General features: G+C 48.3%; 1 protein-coding gene across 2 annotated transcripts; it reads right to left on the bottom strand.

Moving 5' to 3' along the window:
* Positions 1 to 189: 189 nt before the first annotated feature.
* Epha1 (EPH receptor A1) lies at positions 190 to 14,628 on the bottom strand. 2 transcript variants are annotated; one of them, XM_034518891.2, is made up of 18 exons: positions 14,465 to 14,628; positions 13,535 to 13,602; positions 9,211 to 9,492; positions 7,449 to 7,851; positions 7,069 to 7,224; positions 6,427 to 6,771; positions 6,188 to 6,315; positions 5,806 to 5,956; positions 5,449 to 5,545; positions 5,176 to 5,234; positions 4,331 to 4,456; positions 3,409 to 3,594; positions 3,220 to 3,281; positions 2,913 to 3,119; positions 2,635 to 2,784; positions 2,177 to 2,370; positions 547 to 702; positions 190 to 451 (listed from the first exon to the last, which is right to left on the bottom strand). In XM_034518891.2, the coding sequence occupies exons 1-18, from the start codon at positions 14,544 to 14,546 to the stop codon at positions 373 to 375; spliced, it is 2,931 nt and encodes a 976-aa protein (XP_034374782.1). In that variant the 5' UTR covers positions 14,547 to 14,628; the 3' UTR covers positions 190 to 372. The 2 variants fall into 2 exon arrangements, with proteins under 2 accessions (XP_034374782.1, XP_076769571.1); XM_076913456.1 differs by lacking the exon at positions 14,465 to 14,628 and adding an exon at positions 13,820 to 13,958.
* Between the last annotated feature and the right edge of the window lie 4,390 nt (positions 14,629 to 19,018).

Here is a 19,018-nt window from a genome sequence, read left to right as displayed (position 1 = left end):
GTTGCTAGTACTTGGTTTTTTGATAATACCTGAACTCTTGGAGTTGAAATAGAGGGAATCAATGGGGAAAAAGATCAAGGAAGAGGGATGAAAACTCAATTGTTTATTTACAAAAATAGATAATGCATATGTAACTATATATATTAAACCCTCCCCCAGCACCCACCCACCCACTGTCCCCTTCACTTGTACCCCACCCACCCCCTTTATAAACAAAAGGCTCCTTGGTCCAAAGGCAGAGTTCTTACTGACTGGGCAGGAGCAGCACCAATTGCCTACACTTCGTAGGCTGAGGAAAGGCCCAGGGAGTGACTGGCCCTGTCCTTGCTAATGGAGGCAGGCAGAGGGCTGGAGCAGCTTTTCAGTGGGTGCTCAGTCCTTAAACCCTTGAATACTGCAGAGAATTCGTTTCTGGTGCCCTGGCAATGTGATTCCCATCTGCGTCAGGTCCCTGTGGAAGAGGGAAGGAGGCTGTGAGTTTAGAGGCTCAGACCTCAGCCACCCTCCCATGCCCATACTGGTGCTGCCTGGCCCCAGAGTTCTCACTCAGCCGTCAGCTCCAGCACACACTCCATAGTGTCCAGCCCAGCTGAGCGGAAGTGCAGGATGTAGCGCTTCATGCGTATCGACTCAAGCCACTCAGAGACACTCCGATAAGGGATCCCGTCAGAGCCGCTCAGGCTGGGCAGGCGTAGGGTCACCCTGTGGGAAACCATGTCCTGTTTGTACCCCTGAAGTACAGGAGCTGGTTGGCCTGGGCCACCACATTACAGCCAGCACTGAGTCAGATGCTTACATACAGCTCTTCTAGGCTCTGCACATAAACTGGTTGTTACCTGACCTTACTTCCTGGCCTGTTTCTTGGTATGCTCTGCTCGCTCAGAGTGGCAGGCAGGCAGCAGACTGACCTGTTCCGTGGAGAGTGTGGTTGCCATGGCCATTCCTAGTGAAACGAATCCTTTAGACATGACTGCTTCTTGACGGAGATAAATCAGAAGGCAGGAGAAAGGACCTACAGCAAGGTGCTATGCTCCCTTCTCCTAAGATGGCCACCTCAGAGCAGCCCTCACTTGCCACATTCAACCCCAGACTGTTATTCTTACACTCTGATAACCACAATACAATGAGTGTTCCTGTAGGAAAGCCAGCTAGAGCCAAAAACCATTAGCAAAGTAAATCTGCTGGGGGAAAAAAAAATATCCAGCATTCCAGAAAGATTAGCACACACAGTATCCAGCGTCCGAGGGAGTTGTGCTCCAAAAGATAGTCTCAAAAGTTGGAACAGGGAAAACACTTTCTCCCAGAAACAAGGTTATATATGGTGGGTTTGATACACGGGCCAGCACACCAAGCTGCCTTACCCGATAAAGCACTTGAAACCCAGCCTCGCCTGGCTCCCCAGCATGACTCCCTCCTGCCACTTCATTCTCTACATTCTGGCCATGTTTTTGAAATACAGTTTTGGGAAACTGGTCACCATTTCTTGTTCTCACAAAGTGCTACCTTCTCAGCAGGGCCGGTTCTCTGTCCTGACCTCGGCCACCTCCCGTTCTCAGGGCTGCAGCCCTGGATGCTGCCATCATTCTGTACTGTCTGTGATCTGTCGTTCCTCAGCCAGACTGGCCATGTAGTCAGAGGCCTCCTCAGACTCCCTTCTGTCCCTACCTTAATCTAGCTGCCTAAGCTCTCAGGAGCAGGTTCCAGGCCGTGGCACAGAGCCTGTGCTAGTACATCCTCCAAGATGTGTCAAATCTCTGAATCTTTCCTCCACATTCGAGACTACATATGTGAGGAAAGGAAAATATCCCGATTTTCAGACGGCTACAGGAACACCAGAGGTGGGGTCCCAGTTATTAATTAACATGGTGGGGGTGACAAGCAAGAATGACTTTAAATGTCCCAGGGGGAATAGAGAGGTGCGTAATCTAGATCTAACTCCTTGAATCATATGTGTTCCCTGCTTCTTACCTTGTATCAGATTACCACCATGGTAGCTGGATCCCACCTCCATTAATTAGCCTGAGCTTTCCCAGAAGGCATGGACTGGGTGCTGTCTCATGCTGGATTCTGTCCAGAGCTCCCCCCAGGACCCAACACTCAGCGGATAGGATGGAATGTCCCATATTATTTTTCCAGATTTGACCTCCAAACTCCCATCCTTCTTGAACATATTTACCTAGGGTCAAAGTTGGCAATGGTCCTTAGGGAATGGGGGTCAGTAAGCAGCTGTTCCAGATGTGCCTGCAGCTGGAGGAAGTGGGGCCGACGGGCACGATCGTAAGCCCAGCAGTTCTTCATGAGTTCATACAGAGGGGCAGGACAGTCCACAGGAGGGGGCAACCGGTACCCATCTTCAATGCTTTTCATTACCTGTGTAGCAAGAGACGGAGAGATGTCTAGGCAGGAAGATAGATCCACTAGAAAACCACTTATACAAGGTGACTGAGATGTCACCTAAGCAACCCTGACCAGGATTACAAAGAAGTAACAGAGAAAGGAGCACAGGAAATAGTGCCAAAGGTTGCAATTGAAAAGAAATACTCATAGGAAAAGACTGTGGGCGGGGGGGGGGGGTAGGATTAGAAGAGACGGGAGTTCTATTAGGGGTGATTTGGGGAAATAGTCCAGGTTTACCTCTTGATTACTCATCTCCCCATAGGGTTTGTCGCCGAAACTCAGCACCTCCCACATGACAATCCCAAAGCTCCACACATCACTGGCTGTGGTGAAGATCCGATGTGCAATAGCTTCTGGGGCTGTCCAACGGATGGGGATCTTTCCTCCCTAAGAAGGCATTGCATAGGAGAGTGGTGTTTCAGGGCATGGATTAGTACAAAACTGGAAAGGGAATCTTATACTTGTGCATGGGTCAACAAATGAAGTGTACATGTGAGTGTGGACGGGGCTCTAACCTGGGTTTCGTAGGTGCCATCAAAGTCATCCAGGAGGCGGGTCAAGCCAAAGTCAGATACCTTGCAGCACAAGTTCTGATTCACCAAGATGTTCCTGGCAGCCAGGTCTCTATGGACATAATTGTGGCCACTGAGGTAGTTCATGCCTGATGCTATGCCCAGCAGCATAGCCACTAGCTGACCAGGAGCTAGCTGGTCCTCTCGTTCCTGTAGTAGGGTGAATGCATATATCAGAGGATGAAGTCTCCTGCAAGATGTGAGGCTCCATGGTGTGACCCCTCCTGAACTGACCCTCTGCCAATCTCACCTTCAGAAAGGCATCCAGGGCTCCATTCTCCATAAATTCTGTGACGATCATGATCGGCTTTCCTGAGACACAGCACATGCATCACACCCAGACCCAGGCTTCCCCCATTGGCAGCCTACTCCTGATCTCCATTGCTCCCGCCCCTCTCCCACACATTCCATTCCCGTTCTTGGGGACCACTGCACATACTTTTTGTGATGACACCTTCTAGGTGTAGAATGTGTGGGTGGTTGAACTGGCCCATGATAGTTGCCTCTCGAAGGAAATTCCACCAGTAGCCATCTGGGGATGTGTCTTTCAAGGTCTTAATGGCCACAGTCTTGCAGTCTTGGCTGGGGAGTCTCAGGGCTCCCCGATACACTTCCCCAAACTCCCCTAGATGAGAGAAAAATAAGGTTGTAGCTTGATGAGTCAGACTATCCCATGATCAGGTAGTGTCACCTCCAGTCCTCGTTTCTCCTCATTGGAAATCTGAGGGACAGAGCTCAGATTGTCCTTCCAGAGAAGCAACAGTCTGGACGCGGCATGAAGCTGTGCAACCTAACCAGTACTGTCTTCCGTGGCTAGCGTGCTCCTCGGCTTATGTTAAGTATTCAGTAAATATGTACTTTGTTTATGAAGGATAAGTTGGTCCAGGGCCACTGCCTGTTTCCTGTGAGTGAGCTCCCTGGTCACAGCTCTTGCTGGCTTAGTTGCACCACTGACAAGGACACTGCCAAGCTTTGTTCTCTGTTGAGATCTATTTTCCTTGGTGACCCAGGGGATTGGGGCAGCTCAAGGACACTGGGCCCCTGATGGGGGTAGAATGCTCATTTAGGGAGACTCTGAATCTCTCTTGTTTTGGGAATCCTCTGAGAACAACGTGCACCTTGGCATGGTGACACCTCCACAGGTAGAGAAGGTGTGTTTAACATTCTTTACCAGAAACCCCATAACCACAGAGCAAAGTGTGTAGGAGGCTGAGGCTGCTCCAGGGCATAGAAATTCAAGGAGGATACAGGATAGAGAAGGAATGGGCTCATGTGGGAACTCAAGGCTCAAAGAAAGGAACCTGGTAGCAGCCACATGCTACCACACAGAGGGGACCAGGTGGGGTCACGGCAGGGCTTACCTTCTCCTATGACAGTGTCCACGATCAGCCAGGCTGGGTCCAGTTCCTGGGCAAAGTCTAAGGCTCCCTGTGCAGGGTCCTCATAGGCCTGGAGGTCCACATAGGGTTTTAGCCACAGCTTGTCCTCTGGGGGGAGGGGACAAGAGGGCTCAGCCACTGTAGCACAAGGATCAGAGCATGGGGGCCTAGGAAGAAGGGCAGACAGCTGAGCCCATTCTCAGCACTTCTTTGCCCTCTGAGGTGAGCCAGGAATAGAGGAAAATCTCTATTCTTAGCAATAAAGCCTCCACATGGACCCCAGCCCTCTTCTTGTCTATTTTCCAGGCTTTTCTGCCCTACACTTTAGGGTCCAGCAGCAGCCAGAATTCAGATCCTGCAGTAAATTCCCTGCCCTGAGTTACCCGATCTTCCTATGACTTGTGACCCAGCTTCTGTCCCCATGCTGTCCAAGTCACTTACAGCTCATTCACTCCCAGATGAAGCCTCCCTCCAATGCCAGCTACTCAGACAGCAAATTCTTCCTCTGTCAGAGACAACTAATGAGGTGACAAGCAGGAAGCCCACATGTCTCTGAGGACTTCAACCTCTTCCTGTCTGGCCTTAGCCCATAGACCTGGCCACCAGGATGGAGAACATGGTCCAGAGTCCAGGATAACTGTGCACTGGTACCAAGAGCTAATAGATCATTGCATCAGAGCTGCTGATAGTTATCAGGGCAGAGTTAATTAACCAAAATTAATTAGGTGGCAAAACAAGATCCTTAGGGACAATATACTGCACCCACATTCCCAGAGTTGACCTGGGTGCTCCCCCCTCTTCCCCACTCATTCACACTCCTGACTCACCTCGATCGACATTGGTGGTACGTTCACGCTGCCTCTGCTGTCTCTGTCGCTGGCCTCTCCTGTGGAAGTAGGGAAATAGGACAACTTCTTCAGGGACACAGGGAAACCTCAGTGGTCCAATGAGCTTTGGCTGAATTTGCCACAGACATGAAGAGTTGGGTGTGGGACATGTCTAAGCTTTGGTTTTAGGGGACAGGAGGATCACTGGGGGTACAGCCTTCTAACAAGGCAAAGGAACCCCAGATGAATGGGTAGGGAAGACAGACCCAGCACCTTGAACGGAAGACATAAATCCCGATCAGCAGAGCTATTCCAAGTAGCAATCCAAAGATGACGGCCACAATCTCTCCTCCGGTCAGGCTTCTGGAAACTGGGTGTCAGAGATCAGAAGGCTGAGGGCTCACAGCCATTAGAGGTGATAAAGGCTAAAAGGTAGGGTTCTAAGTATACCCAGGATCAGTTTCTAAGAGGACACTGGGTCTATCTTTCCCTTAACAGAGCTTATTGAATGGGCACCTTAGGTACGTAAATACAGAGAAGAGCAAGGGTCACTTTAAAAAGAGGAGCTGAAGTGTCTCCAGGAGATGACAATTGTGTATGTCTGGGTGGGACAAGAGATAGGTAACCTACCTGGTGGGCTTGTCCGAAACTCATGGTCAGGGGAGAAAGGACCAGGCCCCAGTGGGGTCAGTGTTCGCACTCTGACAATGTATGTGGTATCTGGCTGAAGTTTTGTCAGCAAGACCCTGGGTTCCAGCACCATCTGGTGCCATTCTTCATCCTGTGAGTGGGACTTGCATTAATGAGGCTGTGCTAAGCCAGGCTTGGTAGAGAAGTAAAAGAGTCATGGAAGGGCCTGGACAGGGTGGGCTGCCACAGTAAGGTCAGAGATCTTTGCAGACGTTTATCCTGAGAAACTTTGTTTTGGATAGTTCCTCCCATCCTATACCCCAAGTTAGGAATGCTAGGGTATACCCCAAACACTGAATGCTATCTCCAAGTATTTTCTGACCTGGTTCAGCACGTGCAGCTCATAGCTCAGATTCCCTCCAGGATTTCGGGGTCGGGACCCTGCCCAAGTCAGCTCCAGCTGCCTTGGTTCTTTCTTCACCAGCTTCAGTGACAGGCCAGAGAGTGACTCTGGACACCACGAATGACAAAGTTGAATTCGGAAGGTAAGAAAGAGTAACTTAAGTTGTACCTCCGCTGCTTCCTGCCCATCACTCATCCCTGTGGTCTTAGGTGCCTCACCTGCATGCCCCATGTTGATACTGAGGGAAGCGCTGCTAGGGCTGGAACTGTCCAGTCCTGACACTCTGTTTTGGGATTTGACTGTAAATGTGTAGTTGGCATAAGGCTCGAGGCCTTCAACTTGCACAGTAGATGCAGTGAGTCCGGAAGCCGCCGGGGAAAAGTGCACACCTTTTCCACAGGGTTGGCAGGGACCCCCATCCTGTGCAGTGCCCCGACACTGCAAGCACTCCACACTGTAGCTGATATCATGGCGTCCCCCTGTATCTCTTGGGGGCTCCCAGCGAAGGGAGAGCTGAGTCCCTGATGCAGAGAAGCTCAGATTTTGGGGAGCCGATGGGGGACCTGTGGGAGAAGAGGAGTTACTAAATAGGTGTCCATTTGCTGTCACCCAAGCCGCTGACCCCTGCTCTATCATCCCAATTACAGTTTCCAAAGCCCTCATGAAAGATTAAACTTCTTCGAAAGAGGAAGTAGTATGTAACACACCTCTGCATTCTAGAGGGAACAGAGGGCAGGGAATGGCTATAATCAGTGCTCGACTACCTGGGTCTCCATTACTTGGTAAGTTCTGGAAGTTTTTGTCCCAAGGAGGGTCTAGCACCTGTTGCCAGATCGCCAGGCCCTGACTGCAAGACTCACGTGTGCATGCTACCTGGGGGCCTTCCCCAGGGGCTCGATGATGTCCATTCTCACAGGCACAGATGGTAGACCCCTCAGACTCTGCTATGCTATGTTGGGGGCACTTGAGACAATGGAGTGTATTCACATCCATTCGATAGAAACCAGTAGGACAGGCTGGAGAGAGAAGGCAGAACCATGTTTTTTTGTTGTTTTGTTTTTACATGAAGAACAAAACCTTTAACCGCCTCCCTTATCCTCCCCATCTTCCCCGCACTTTGCTGGAATTGGAACACCCCCTCAGACATCCCACTTGGGTTAAAAATCATGGAAGCCTTGTTTGGGGACCTGGAAGCCCCACCCAGGTGGTCCCTGGGGTTTCCCATTTCCCCATTTCTCACCAGTGCACCCCACATTTCCACTGCTTTCTTCATAGCCAGGCTCGCACTGGCACTGACCCACAGGCACCAGCCACTCGCCATCAGGGCTGCAATGCATGCGTGGTGTACCTGAGGACCCCGAGCTGATCTGTGCATGGGAGAGGCAGGTTCCAGCTACTTCTACCAACCCTCCAGGTCCAGGGAGAGTGTCAGGGAAGTGGGCCAAGCCATGCACAGTCTCTGCACAGCGCTGGTAGAACACCCTTACAGACACTAGTGCCACACAGGAACCCGGGTTGTGGAAAGCTAGGTAGAGGCCACGGCGGGTGAGGTGACCCAAGGAGCAACGCTCTACATTCAGCTTTACAGAGCCAGATGCCAGGTCTCTGATGGTGAAGCTCTGGTCTGCTGCCACAGTTGTTACCTGGGGGAGAAGAAGGAATGATGTTAAAGCCCACGCTTCATCCTGTTTAATTTCATCTTGATTTAATATAGGATGGCTACCTCCAACCCAAAAATCTAAAATGCGAAGATCCCTATAGTATGCCACAACTAGGAACTTTCTATATACTATCTCATGTGATCGATCACAGTAAAGAAATGGAAAATTGGCTGGAGATGGCTCAGCGGTTAAGAGCACTGACTACTTTTCCAATGGTCCTGAGTTCAATTCCCAGCAACCACATAATGACTCATGACCATCTGTCATGGACTCCGATGCCCTCTTCTGGTGTGTCTGAAAACAGCTACAGTGTATGCCTATACATAAAATACATAAATCTTTAAAAAAAAAAAAATGGAGTCAAACTAAAAAAATTATATAAAACTCCTTCGAAACATAAATGAATTTCATAATTAGAATTAGGTCCCATTCCCAAGATATGTCTATATAAATACTCCAAGGTCTGAAATCTGAAACACTTCAGACCCTAAGCATTGTGGGTAAGGAACACCCAATTTGTACAACCACGATGGAAGAGCTCATGATGTGAGCATTTTATAGACATGTTCTTCGGCTCAGGAAATAACCCTCCGAGACAAGATGTCTTGCCATTTTACCTTACAGAAAAGGAAACGAACGCTACAGCAAACTAATTCTTCTAACAGATAGTATAGCTATGACACGATGGAGGTAGGATTGGGACCCAGGCAGCGGAACGCTACCGACCGTAAAATTTCCACCACTGGGAGGTGTTCCCAAGCCTGGTGCCAGTGAGGTGATCAGTTACGGAGTGTGTCATAACTAATTTATTACCAATAACAAACTTTACAACCTTCGCTCTTTGCAAAGAAATGAGAGCACATCCTATAATAATAAGCTCCAGACTGGTTTGCATTCTAGTATGTTTCCACACTAGGAAAGAACGGCACGGGACTGGTGACTGGCAGCCAGGAACTGTCCTGTGTAGTCCCAGCAGTATTCTTGGGGGGCACGTCACATATGAAAATCATGGGCACTGAAACGAAATGTCTGAAAATCTCCACACTATGCTTCCCCTTTGAACAACAGCATCAAGCTATTTCAATGGATGCAAGTAATAAGGTTATTATATGATGAGGTAACTAATGTTCAGAGAGGTTTAAATGATGCCCTTAAAGCCAGGGCACACCCACTGGTACTCAGTACAGCCTTTCCGTACTAGTGTCCAGTCCTGCCTTCTTATTCTACATTCGCACTTGCTTCCGGTTCCTTCTCTGTTTCTCCTTGGCCGAGCTGGATCATGGTGAGGACCAAGGTAAGAATCTATATCAGGGACAGGATGGCATGAAGGGGTGGCAGCACCTTTTGGAACAAAGGCCGTCGGAGCTGAATGCCCACATCCTGGTCACTCTCCATGTAGAAAAGGTTGAAGGTCTCTTTGCATCCCAGAGGCCCAGCTCCGCCTGGGAAACTCTTACAGTCCCGCACAGTGAACTGTAGTTCTACGTGGACGCGTGAAGCTTCTTCTCCTCGGTAGATCCAATTGGAGCGAAGCCAGTGGTCAGTGTCTCCATTTTCCTGTATTGGGCAGTCTTGGTACATGTACAGGGGTGTCCCATTCAGCATCTGTTGCACCTCACTCCACTGCAAGAAGAGAATCAGACTCAGTGACCAGAGTCACTGCCCTCACAGCTCTCAGGCTAATGGACCTCACCAGACCTCCCAGCCCCAGGACAGTAGGTTAAGTGTTTCAAGCTGGGGTGTTATTTGTACTTGAGGCAGATAAGATAGCAACCCCTTAAGATCCCAACTAGCCCTGGTTGGTCCCTTAATTTCATCTGCTTCAAATACAAGAGTATAGGTAGGAATTTTGACCTATTTCGTCAGAACTGTCAGGTAAAGACAAAGCTCATTCAAAAGCCATCTTGTGGTTTGTTTAGAGCCTTATTTTTCAAATTGTAAAGCCTCTGCTCTTGGAGGACAGGGAGAAGCAAAGAACTGTTGGTATGGAGATCTCACCCTCTCCAATATTCCTTCCACTTAATGCCACCACGAAAGTCTCAACAGTTAGCTGGACTCCCAGGTACCATCCAGTCAAGGGTAGCCCTTGACTTCTTTTTTTTTTTCCACATTGAAAGAATTTTTATATGTAGTAATCATAATGGCTGGCATTACCATAACTTGCCACAGGCCCCCGATATAGAGCCAGTGTGGAGTGGCTTGTCCAGTATCTGAGGCAGAGTTGGAGGACGAAGGCAGGTACTCCAGGTATAGAATTTATAGTCTTAAACCTTCCATCTGGCAGGTTCAGGATTTGACTAATAAAGGTTAGGTCTCCCCATTCTTCCACCTTTATTCTTAATGGTTTGAAATAAAGCCGTCTAGACCACTTTCAAAGCCTCCTGAGAAATAGTCTAAATGGTTCTGCCTTGTTAGAATAAATGTCATACAAGGGCTATTCTGTAATCTCCTTTGTTATAACAAATAATGGAACTAGGCCTATAGAAAACACACAGCCCCGTCTCTTGATGCAGTATATAAACAGCATCCGAGCATATGGATGCACCATAAGCCTTAGCCATTCACCTGTTGTTGGGTAATTAGTTTCTAGCTTTTCTTCCCCCCCCCCCTCTCATTTTATTCTAGGAAAGCAGACTGATGAATATGAGATTCCCATAGAATTGCTGAATCAATAGATCGATCTCAAATTTTATAAGATGTTGGTAAATTGGCCTCTTCAAAGGTTTTATCAGTTTACACTTCAGCAACAAGTGCACGAGAGAGAGAGTTCATTTTCTAAAAAGCTTATCGGAAGAGATATTAATGTTCTTTTTGCATTTTGTCAGTTCCACGGCCAAGGCAGCCCCATTGCCCTCCCAGTCACATTTCTGTGAAGGAGGTGGTTGTATGTTTCTCTTTTGTTCATCAGCTATGTAAATGTTTATTGACTTCTGTTATTCACTTGGGCGAGTTTTTAAAAAATATAGTGTAAATACTAATCATTTGCTTGATATGTATGCTTCAAATCTTCTCAGCCATGCCACATTTTTGCTAATGGCATCTTTTATGTGAAAACACATTTTTATTTTTTTGCATAATAACATGAGTTTTGGGCTGTGTGTTTTGGCTGAGATCATAGAATTCTTTTTATCTTTTGGCTTGAAAATTTTGTAGGGTTTTGGGGGGTTTAAACTTTATTTTTGCTAGAATTTTTTTTTTAAATGTGCTTATAGAACAAGGAGAGGAGTTCCTACTTTCATTCTGTCACAAAACTTAGAGACATCCAGTTGGCAGTATGGTGACCAATTAATTCTTTTAGGGGTCAGTACACACCCCCAACTATATTTATGTGGCATTGTTTGAGATGATCACTAGGAAAAAACTATACAGGATTAGCTCGTACAAGCTGCCCTTTGGTAAAAGAAACTTACATCTTTGGAAGAGATTGAAATTAGTGAGCTAACACTGCCAGGAAAAAGGCTGCTCACTGAAAACTTCTTTAACCCCAGAGACTTTTAAACTGGGCACAGCAGGGCAACCTTTGTTCATTTCACACTTGGGCCTGTCACCACCTCCTGCCCCCACTCCTTTGCAAAGCTCAGGGTAATACACAAGCTGCAACCCTCTGAACTTTCCTGGAACTTCATCCTGTGTGAATGAAGGTAATTAAAATACTGTTTCTCCTGTTCATTCATCATCTGTTGTCACTTTCACAGGCTCGCTTAGGGGAGGGTAGGAAGTATTTCTGTCCCCAGCAATACTTTCCACATTGACTATAAATTCCATGGTCATCCACACGAGAGTATCGTACATGTGGATTCTGTGTTTGGACTTTCTACTCTGTTCCACTGGCTTGGGTTTCTTGTCACCATTCCAGGTTTTAATTACTATTGATGTTCTGATTATCTGTTGCTGGGACAGATACCGGACTTCATCTTTCTCTGAAGTAAAATGACCCACAGATTTCATAAAATAGTTTACTGATATTTGAGATCCCATCCCATAACTTGATGGAGAAGAGACTGAAGTCCTAAGAAAGTTGACTCTGATATTTTATTCCACTCCAGTGAGTGGGCCCTCATGACTTAAAAAAAAAAAAAAGAAATCACTAATTAAGAACTGGTGGGTGGGGCCATTTTGAAGCACATAATTCTGTATTACGTCACAGAGTTCAGAGATCAAGAGGGGTGTCCAAAGGCCACAAAGCTGGAATGAAAAGACACCTGGAGTCTACTGAGGGGAAACTTTGCTGGGATCATAGGGCCCAGGCAGGTGGACAGGATGGTGGTGGTACTGTGCTGCAGACCAGTAGCCTGACTGCCAAGGCTGCAGCTGGAGCCTAGAGAAACAGATGCTCCCAGCTGTAAGTGCCTCTTCCACTTCCAGCAGTGACAGATGGGGACAATTCTGGGGCCAGGAACAGCACTAAGGATCCTTTCACTTGACACTCAGGAGCTGTTGGTTGCTACATGGGTGAATTCTGGGAGCTTGGCCCCAAGGACTTAATCTGTTTTAGAAAGAGGGAAGGGACATGAAAGAGAGTGGGTGTACAGTTGCTCGTGTGCTAGCCTGCTAGCACTGGACGTGAAAGGGGCCTTGCTTCCACTGGGGCTCAGTTGGGGAGTTATTTGGGTGGGGCTGGTGGAGCTTAAGGAAGAGCCAGTGGGAGCCAGCAGATGGTCCTGCTGCCTTCCTTGTGGGTGATTAGCTGGTTTATGAGATGAGGCACCTATTAAAGCTGGCCTAATCCGGGATTTTCCAAATGGCCCCTCCTGGAGGATATATTATGGTTTAGTCTATTAACGCTAATTATAGGCCACTCTGTGGAAGAGCTCGAAGGGGAGCCTCGACCCTACAGTCCAAGGGAGAAAGAAGGCAATAACCCTAATCCCAGAAACAGCAGCAACAGGTCTTGAGTATTGGAGTAAGGGCGGAAGCCAGAGAACAGATCCAGGACCAATAAGTCTCCAACCCCAGAGGCACTGTTCTGTGGTTCTAAGTCCTGATCTACTGGCTTGCAGCAAGGGTGTCTCTGGACTTTGGGTCTGAATACAGTCTCTATGACACACTAACTGTCCACCTCTGCTCACTGAGTCTCAATGGCACCTAAGGAGGTTAGTGACTTGGAGCTGGTTTTTCCTTTCTCAAACCGCTGAAATACATGGTGTTTGTGGAGCCTGCCTGGGAGGGATGGAGAGTGCGCAGGGGCCACGGAGAGGAGCAGCTTTTCAGTTTGAGGGAGTCAAAATACCTTTGAAGACTTTGATGAAAGTTTTGGCTCTCTCCTTCAGAAAAAAAAAATCCGTACATCATTTTCACTTTTATGGAGCTCTCTAATGTTCTGAAACCCATCCACATAACTCCGCTGTAATGAACAGAGCTGAGACTGGAGGATACTTTCCAGGTGTCTCAGTACTCATCCAGCCTTCCTTAGCGTTGGCATGCTCTCCCTAGGAGACGAGAGCTCAGACCCCACTATGGTAGGAGGGTGAGGGAGTACAGAGTGAAGTTTGGCACCCCCAGCTCCCCGCAGTACCGTTCAGGAGGCTCTGACTCAGCTTCCCCTCCCGCCCTTGAGGAGACACTTCCAGTTTTTCCTGCTCTTTTCTGTTTCTCCACCCACCTCTCCACCCCGTTTCCTACTGGCCTTCAGATTTGAACTTTCCCAGGTCCTTCAGACACTTACCCCAGTCTCTGGGGGATCCAGAAGCCAGCCCAACTCTCCTTGTGCTGTGCTTGTGTCCATCAGAGTGACTGAATCGGGGAGAAAAAAAGGATGTCACCCCTGGGGAGGAGGGCCCAACTCCCTACATTGGGTATTCTGGAACTCCCCAGTTCGAGGCTGCCACAGTGTGACATGCTGAGGCAGAGGAGAAAGGCAGAGTGGGGCAAGGGTTGGGGGACTGGAGCATGAACCAGAGTCAGGACAGCAAGCGTTGGAAGAGCAACCCCAGACATGGCACCAACGGACCCCCAGGAGAACATCTACAAGGATGCCGTGGGCGGACATCAGGGAAGCTAAGCCTTTGTAGTCCTGAGTGGGACCCTGGCAGGGGGATCCTGCTGGATTTTGATTCCAGTTGTCAGTGGCCTGCTCTGGTAGGTGAGGGTAGAGAAGGTGGGGCGCTAGGCAAAGCTATGATTTTAGGAAGTGGGAGGGGCATGGACAGAGGGTGTGCAAAACTTTGGGTGTAAGGTTGGACCCCTACACCTGGCAATCCCGTAAATTCTAACCCTTCCACCACTGGAGGATTAGTTATGTTCCGGTTAGGCTGGCAGAAGGAGGCTTTCTGCCTCAGACTTCTGAGAGCTGCAAAGTCAGGGGTGGGCACATGGAGGGTCCCATGATGCTGCAGTTGGAGTGCAGCTTCCTGGCTGTGGTCAGGAACTCCCTCTCCACCCGCAGCAAATAGTGCTGGCCAACAGGGTAGGGGTGACTGATCCCGTGGGCAGGAGTCTGGGGTTAAAGACCAAAGATTGGCCTGGCCAATCGATCTCCCCGCAGAAGCCAGGGAGAAGTAGTGGGGCGCGGGGGGGAAAAGGGCCTCCTCAGGAATGCCGGCTCTTGCAGGCTGCTGCCTGTCAGCCGGGAAAGGGAGAGGGCGGGGTTCGGTACCTTCCTCGGCGCGCGCCCCCGGGGACAGCGGGGCGCAGAGCAGCAGCAGCAATGCGAGCCCCAGGGGCCAGCGCCGTTCCATGGCGCCGGCCGGGACCTGGGACCACGGGCCCCTACGGCTGGGCCAGGTCGCAAGGGACTGGGCATCCAGGCCGGCTCTGCAGGGGCGGAGGGCGGGGCCAGAGGGTGGGCGGGGCCCCAGCTTCACCTGGTTCACCTTCTTAAAGGGACAGTGGGACAGGAAGGAAACTTGTTAGACAGGTAATAAACTTTAAAACCTGGAGGCGTCTTGGTCGGAATGAGACTGAGGGCGCCGCCTAGTGGGTGTTGCTAGGAATTGACTAGACATTCTTAAGCATATCCTAAACCCAACCCAGTCTTGATCCAGCTTTCAACCGATTTCGGCTTGTCTTGAAACAGATCTCCGTTTTACTTCTTTTCTTCTCTGTGGACTCGAGCCTTGTCATGCTCACTTGGAAATCTAGGAGTGGGAGACACTCCTTCATCCTTTTCGGCTTCGATGACAACCATGCAAATTGGTACAATCCTTAGCAAAGTCAGGAGGAGTCTTCAGAAAGAAGCTGGCGTGGCCAGGGTGTTTAGTGGCAGAGAAAGATTGAGATTGAGAAAGGCCTGCAGGCAGGGAGCCTCAAGGTGCGCTCAGGGAGTGGTACATAGACCAGTTTGACTGCTGGGGTACAGCATTTGTCTTGGGAGCCAGGGCAGAAAGACAGGTGCGGATCAGAGCCAGGAAGGTTTTGGTAAACAAAAGGAGGAGTTTGAACCTTGTCATATACCCACAGAGCAGACACGGAGATCTGGGGAGCATTCCCAGTATAGTTTCAGTGAAGAAAGGAGCTTACTACTTAAGGCAGCCTTAGTGATGGCATCTCTGGGATCTCTCTTTGGGACTGCTTCCCATCCTACTTAATAGATGTCTGTTCAACCTTCACTGTGCATGTGCTTTAAGCTAAGAGACAGTACAGTCCTTATCCTAAACAAACTACTTGTCTGAAGAGGGCTAGGGGTAGGGGGAGCTGACATCAGCACACAGATGACTATAAGGTAAACAGGACTGAACCCCAAAGATGTGAAAACAGGCTGACAGTGTGAGCTATGCAGTCACTTATGGCTCCAGTCCCTGGAGCCCCTCTTTTTTCATCCTTTTCTGGCTTCATCCCATGAATGTGACTCACACATCTTTTCTTTTTTTTTTTTTTTTTTTATCATTTAGATTGTTGCATATTTTGGTCATTGTACTGGAAGGGAAGTGGTAGATCATAGATACTACTGGAATTAGTGCTTCTTTTTATTTTTCATTTTTTTAAAGATATAAGTATTGCTAGATAAATATGGTCCCTAATTTCTTGGTCCAGCCACTCTTGTTGACATAAATAAGTAAACGTAATATATAATAGTCATTAGAAAAACCATGTCCAATGGAAAGACCTAAATGTTGACTAGAACTCTCCTTCCCCCACTCTGTAAGATGCCCCAAGTCAATCATCATCGACTACTTTTTGTAGTTCCTCTCAAAATTCTCTCCATGTCTCCATACCATTTTATATTCTCCCCCTCCCCCACTTCTCTACACAGATATGCATTTAAATTGCGAGCAGGGGGTAAGGGACAGAGGACACATACTACTTTGCACTAGGGATATCTTTTCCTCATGTTCAGCGTCTGGCAAGGAGAAGGCCCATGCCTGCTCTCTCCAGGCAGAGCTTTGTGATTTCAGAGGGGAGGAATGGATGAAGGGTGCACAGCCAAGAGAAGGGGGGGATGGAGCAGTATTGGACAGTCAGTGCTAGGAACTAAGCCAGACCCTGGTGAGGTAATGCATGTGCTGGTTCGTGGGGTTTGTTAAAGTTAGAAGACCCTTGGGACTCAAGGGGATGAGGGAATTATGTCATTCGATGGAAGCTGGAGTGTTGAGCTCTGGAAAGGAGCCTTGCTTTTGTTTTAGGGTAAACTTTCTATCCTGGTGTGCATTGTTTGTGTTTTGTTTTGTTTTGTTTTGTCAACTTGACACAAGTTATAGTTATCTGGGAACAGACAAACTCAGTTGAAATATTGCCTCTGTCAGATTGGCGTGTGGGCAAGTCTGTGGGGGTATTGTCTAGATTAATGACTAGTGGACCCAGTCCACTGTGTGCGGTGCCGTTCCTGGACAGGTGGTCCTGGGGAGTATAAGAAAGCAAACTGAGTAAACCTTGGGATGCAAGCCAGGAAGCCATGTGCCTTTATGATCTCTGCTTCAGTTCTTATCCCAGGTTCCTTCTTGATGACATCCCTTCATCCGATCCATAAGCTGAAATAAACCCCGTCCTCCCCAAGCCGCATGCATATGGGACCTGAGGTTTTTTTTTTTTTTTTTCATCTTCATTCAGGGTTATCTTAATGTGACATTTCTTTCTGATTCGAGTTACACACGAGGCACTTTTAGTTTGGACTCTGCCTTTAGCTAGCAGTACGAACCTGTGGAGATATTTAACACTCTCTGGGCTTCCGTTTCACTGACACAGCATCACATCTCAGGCTATTTTCAGGGCCTTTCCTGGCCAATGGAAAGACATCAGGACTCTGAGTCAGACAACTTAGGCCAGTTCCCTTAATTGTTCTGTGTTTTGGTTTCCTTGCCTATAAAATGAGATTAATCAAGCCCATCTCAGAAATGAGGAAAGACAATCAGACGGGAGAAAGCCTTCCCTTATCTGATACACCCTGAGCAAATGTTAATTTTCTAGAAGAACAGTGAGGTCCGAGGCGGCTTGTGATGCTCTCCCATGGGCCTCTTAGCTTACTCTTGAGCCCAACAACCATTGTGGATGACCTATCACTCTTTTCGTCCTTTTAAAATTAACTGTAGTGAGGACGGACATGAAATAAACTGCACCCATTCTGAGCATCCAGTTCAATGGGCTCTGACAAACGCATATGCCCTCATTACGGCCACGCCAACCCACATTACCTAGAAATCTTTCCTTGTGCCGTTTTGAACAACCCCACTTCTGGCCCCAGGCATCTGTCAACATAGATAGTGTGCCCTTTTCCAGAATTTCATTAGTCTCTGGGGTCTGGCTTTTTCTCTTTCGCAGGATGCTACCAAAATCCCTCTCTGTTGCACATGTGTCGATTGTTGGCACTTGTTGCTAATTGTCGCCCTCTGTGTGGATGTCCTAAGATACTACTTAACAATTTTAAGTGGAAACTGAAAACTCCTTCTCCATTCTGCTTCCCTAGCTGCCTAGGCCTCTGATCTGAGGGCCTCCCTCTCCTCCCTAGTTGAAGTTGTCTGACGTCATCCTTACCCAGCAGTCAGGAAGGAGAGCTGCAGTCTTTGCAGCTGGGGCTTCCCCTGAACTCTTGCTTATTCCTGTAACCCTGAACTTCACACTGCTTTGGTTATACTGTCCCCTATTTCTTTCCCTGACTGGTTCCTTTCTGACCCAGGATAAGGTTAAATTACAGCCAGCTTAGATCAAGGCCTTGGACATCCATAAAGCTCTGGTTAAAATGCAACTGAGATCCCTGGAAGGGTGGCCCATAAGGCTGCTAGTGACCCAGGCTGAAAGCGTTAGTACAAATTAACTTACCAGATCAGTGTTAGGTCTCCCAACAAGGGCTCATGTAGATGAGACCAGAACAGCTTTGCTAGTTACAAGGGGCCGGCCCACACTCGCAGAAGCAAGATTTAGGAGATTGTGTGGGCTGTGGGAAGGAAACCTAGCTCATAGCTGTGCAGCGTTGGAGTGGATTCTGTACATCTTTGATCATAGCCTGGTCTGGTCCTTCCCTTCCCTTCTCAGCTGTGTGCTTACCTATCTCCCCTCTGATCCTGGTTTACTATCAGGCACAGGGGCGGGGATAATAATAGTTACCGTTTATTACAGCACCTACGCACGCTGCTGGGCACTTCACGTATATTGTGTCTCGTCTCACACCAGCCCTTTGAGCAGTGTATTATTAGTCCATTTTATAGATGGAAAAATCCACGGCACAGACAGAAGTCACTCGTTAAAGTCACTCAAGTGTAGAACCAGGATTGACGTCAGTTCTGTAGGACCCTTTGGCTAGCATCCCTAACTCATGCTTTTCAGAAGCAAAGATGTCAGGGTCACTCCTTTGGCTCACTCCTCCCACCACTGTGCACTCAAAGGAACCTGTATCATAATGTAAAGTCTAACCAAATAGGTTTTTCCTGATTGTGCATTTTATAAAATGGCGTCACCTGGAATGAACTTTTTGGCATTTGAGGTCTTTGGTTCATATTGCCGGTGTGAGATTTAGTCACGTGGGGTTCCATGTTGATTTCTTCTCCAAGTGTATGATTCACTCTTATTCATTGCATGAAGAACGTCTTATTTGTAAAGGCCTCTTGCTCTATGGTTAAGTGTTATACACTTGAATTGCTACATTGGGTGACTCCCGTTGTTTATCCTGCTTGTCTGTGTGCCTTCTAAGCAGGTTTAATCCCACTGAGAGGAACTTCCATTAAGGTTTGGCTAACTTTGCAGTCATTGATTTATTAACATATACCGAGGCAGCCTGTGG

Source organism: Arvicanthis niloticus, chromosome 15, assembly GCF_011762505.2.
Source record: "Arvicanthis niloticus isolate mArvNil1 chromosome 15, mArvNil1.pat.X, whole genome shotgun sequence".
Taxonomy (NCBI): domain Eukaryota; kingdom Metazoa; phylum Chordata; class Mammalia; order Rodentia; family Muridae; genus Arvicanthis; species Arvicanthis niloticus.
This window is presented reverse-complemented; position numbering and strand designations above follow the sequence as displayed.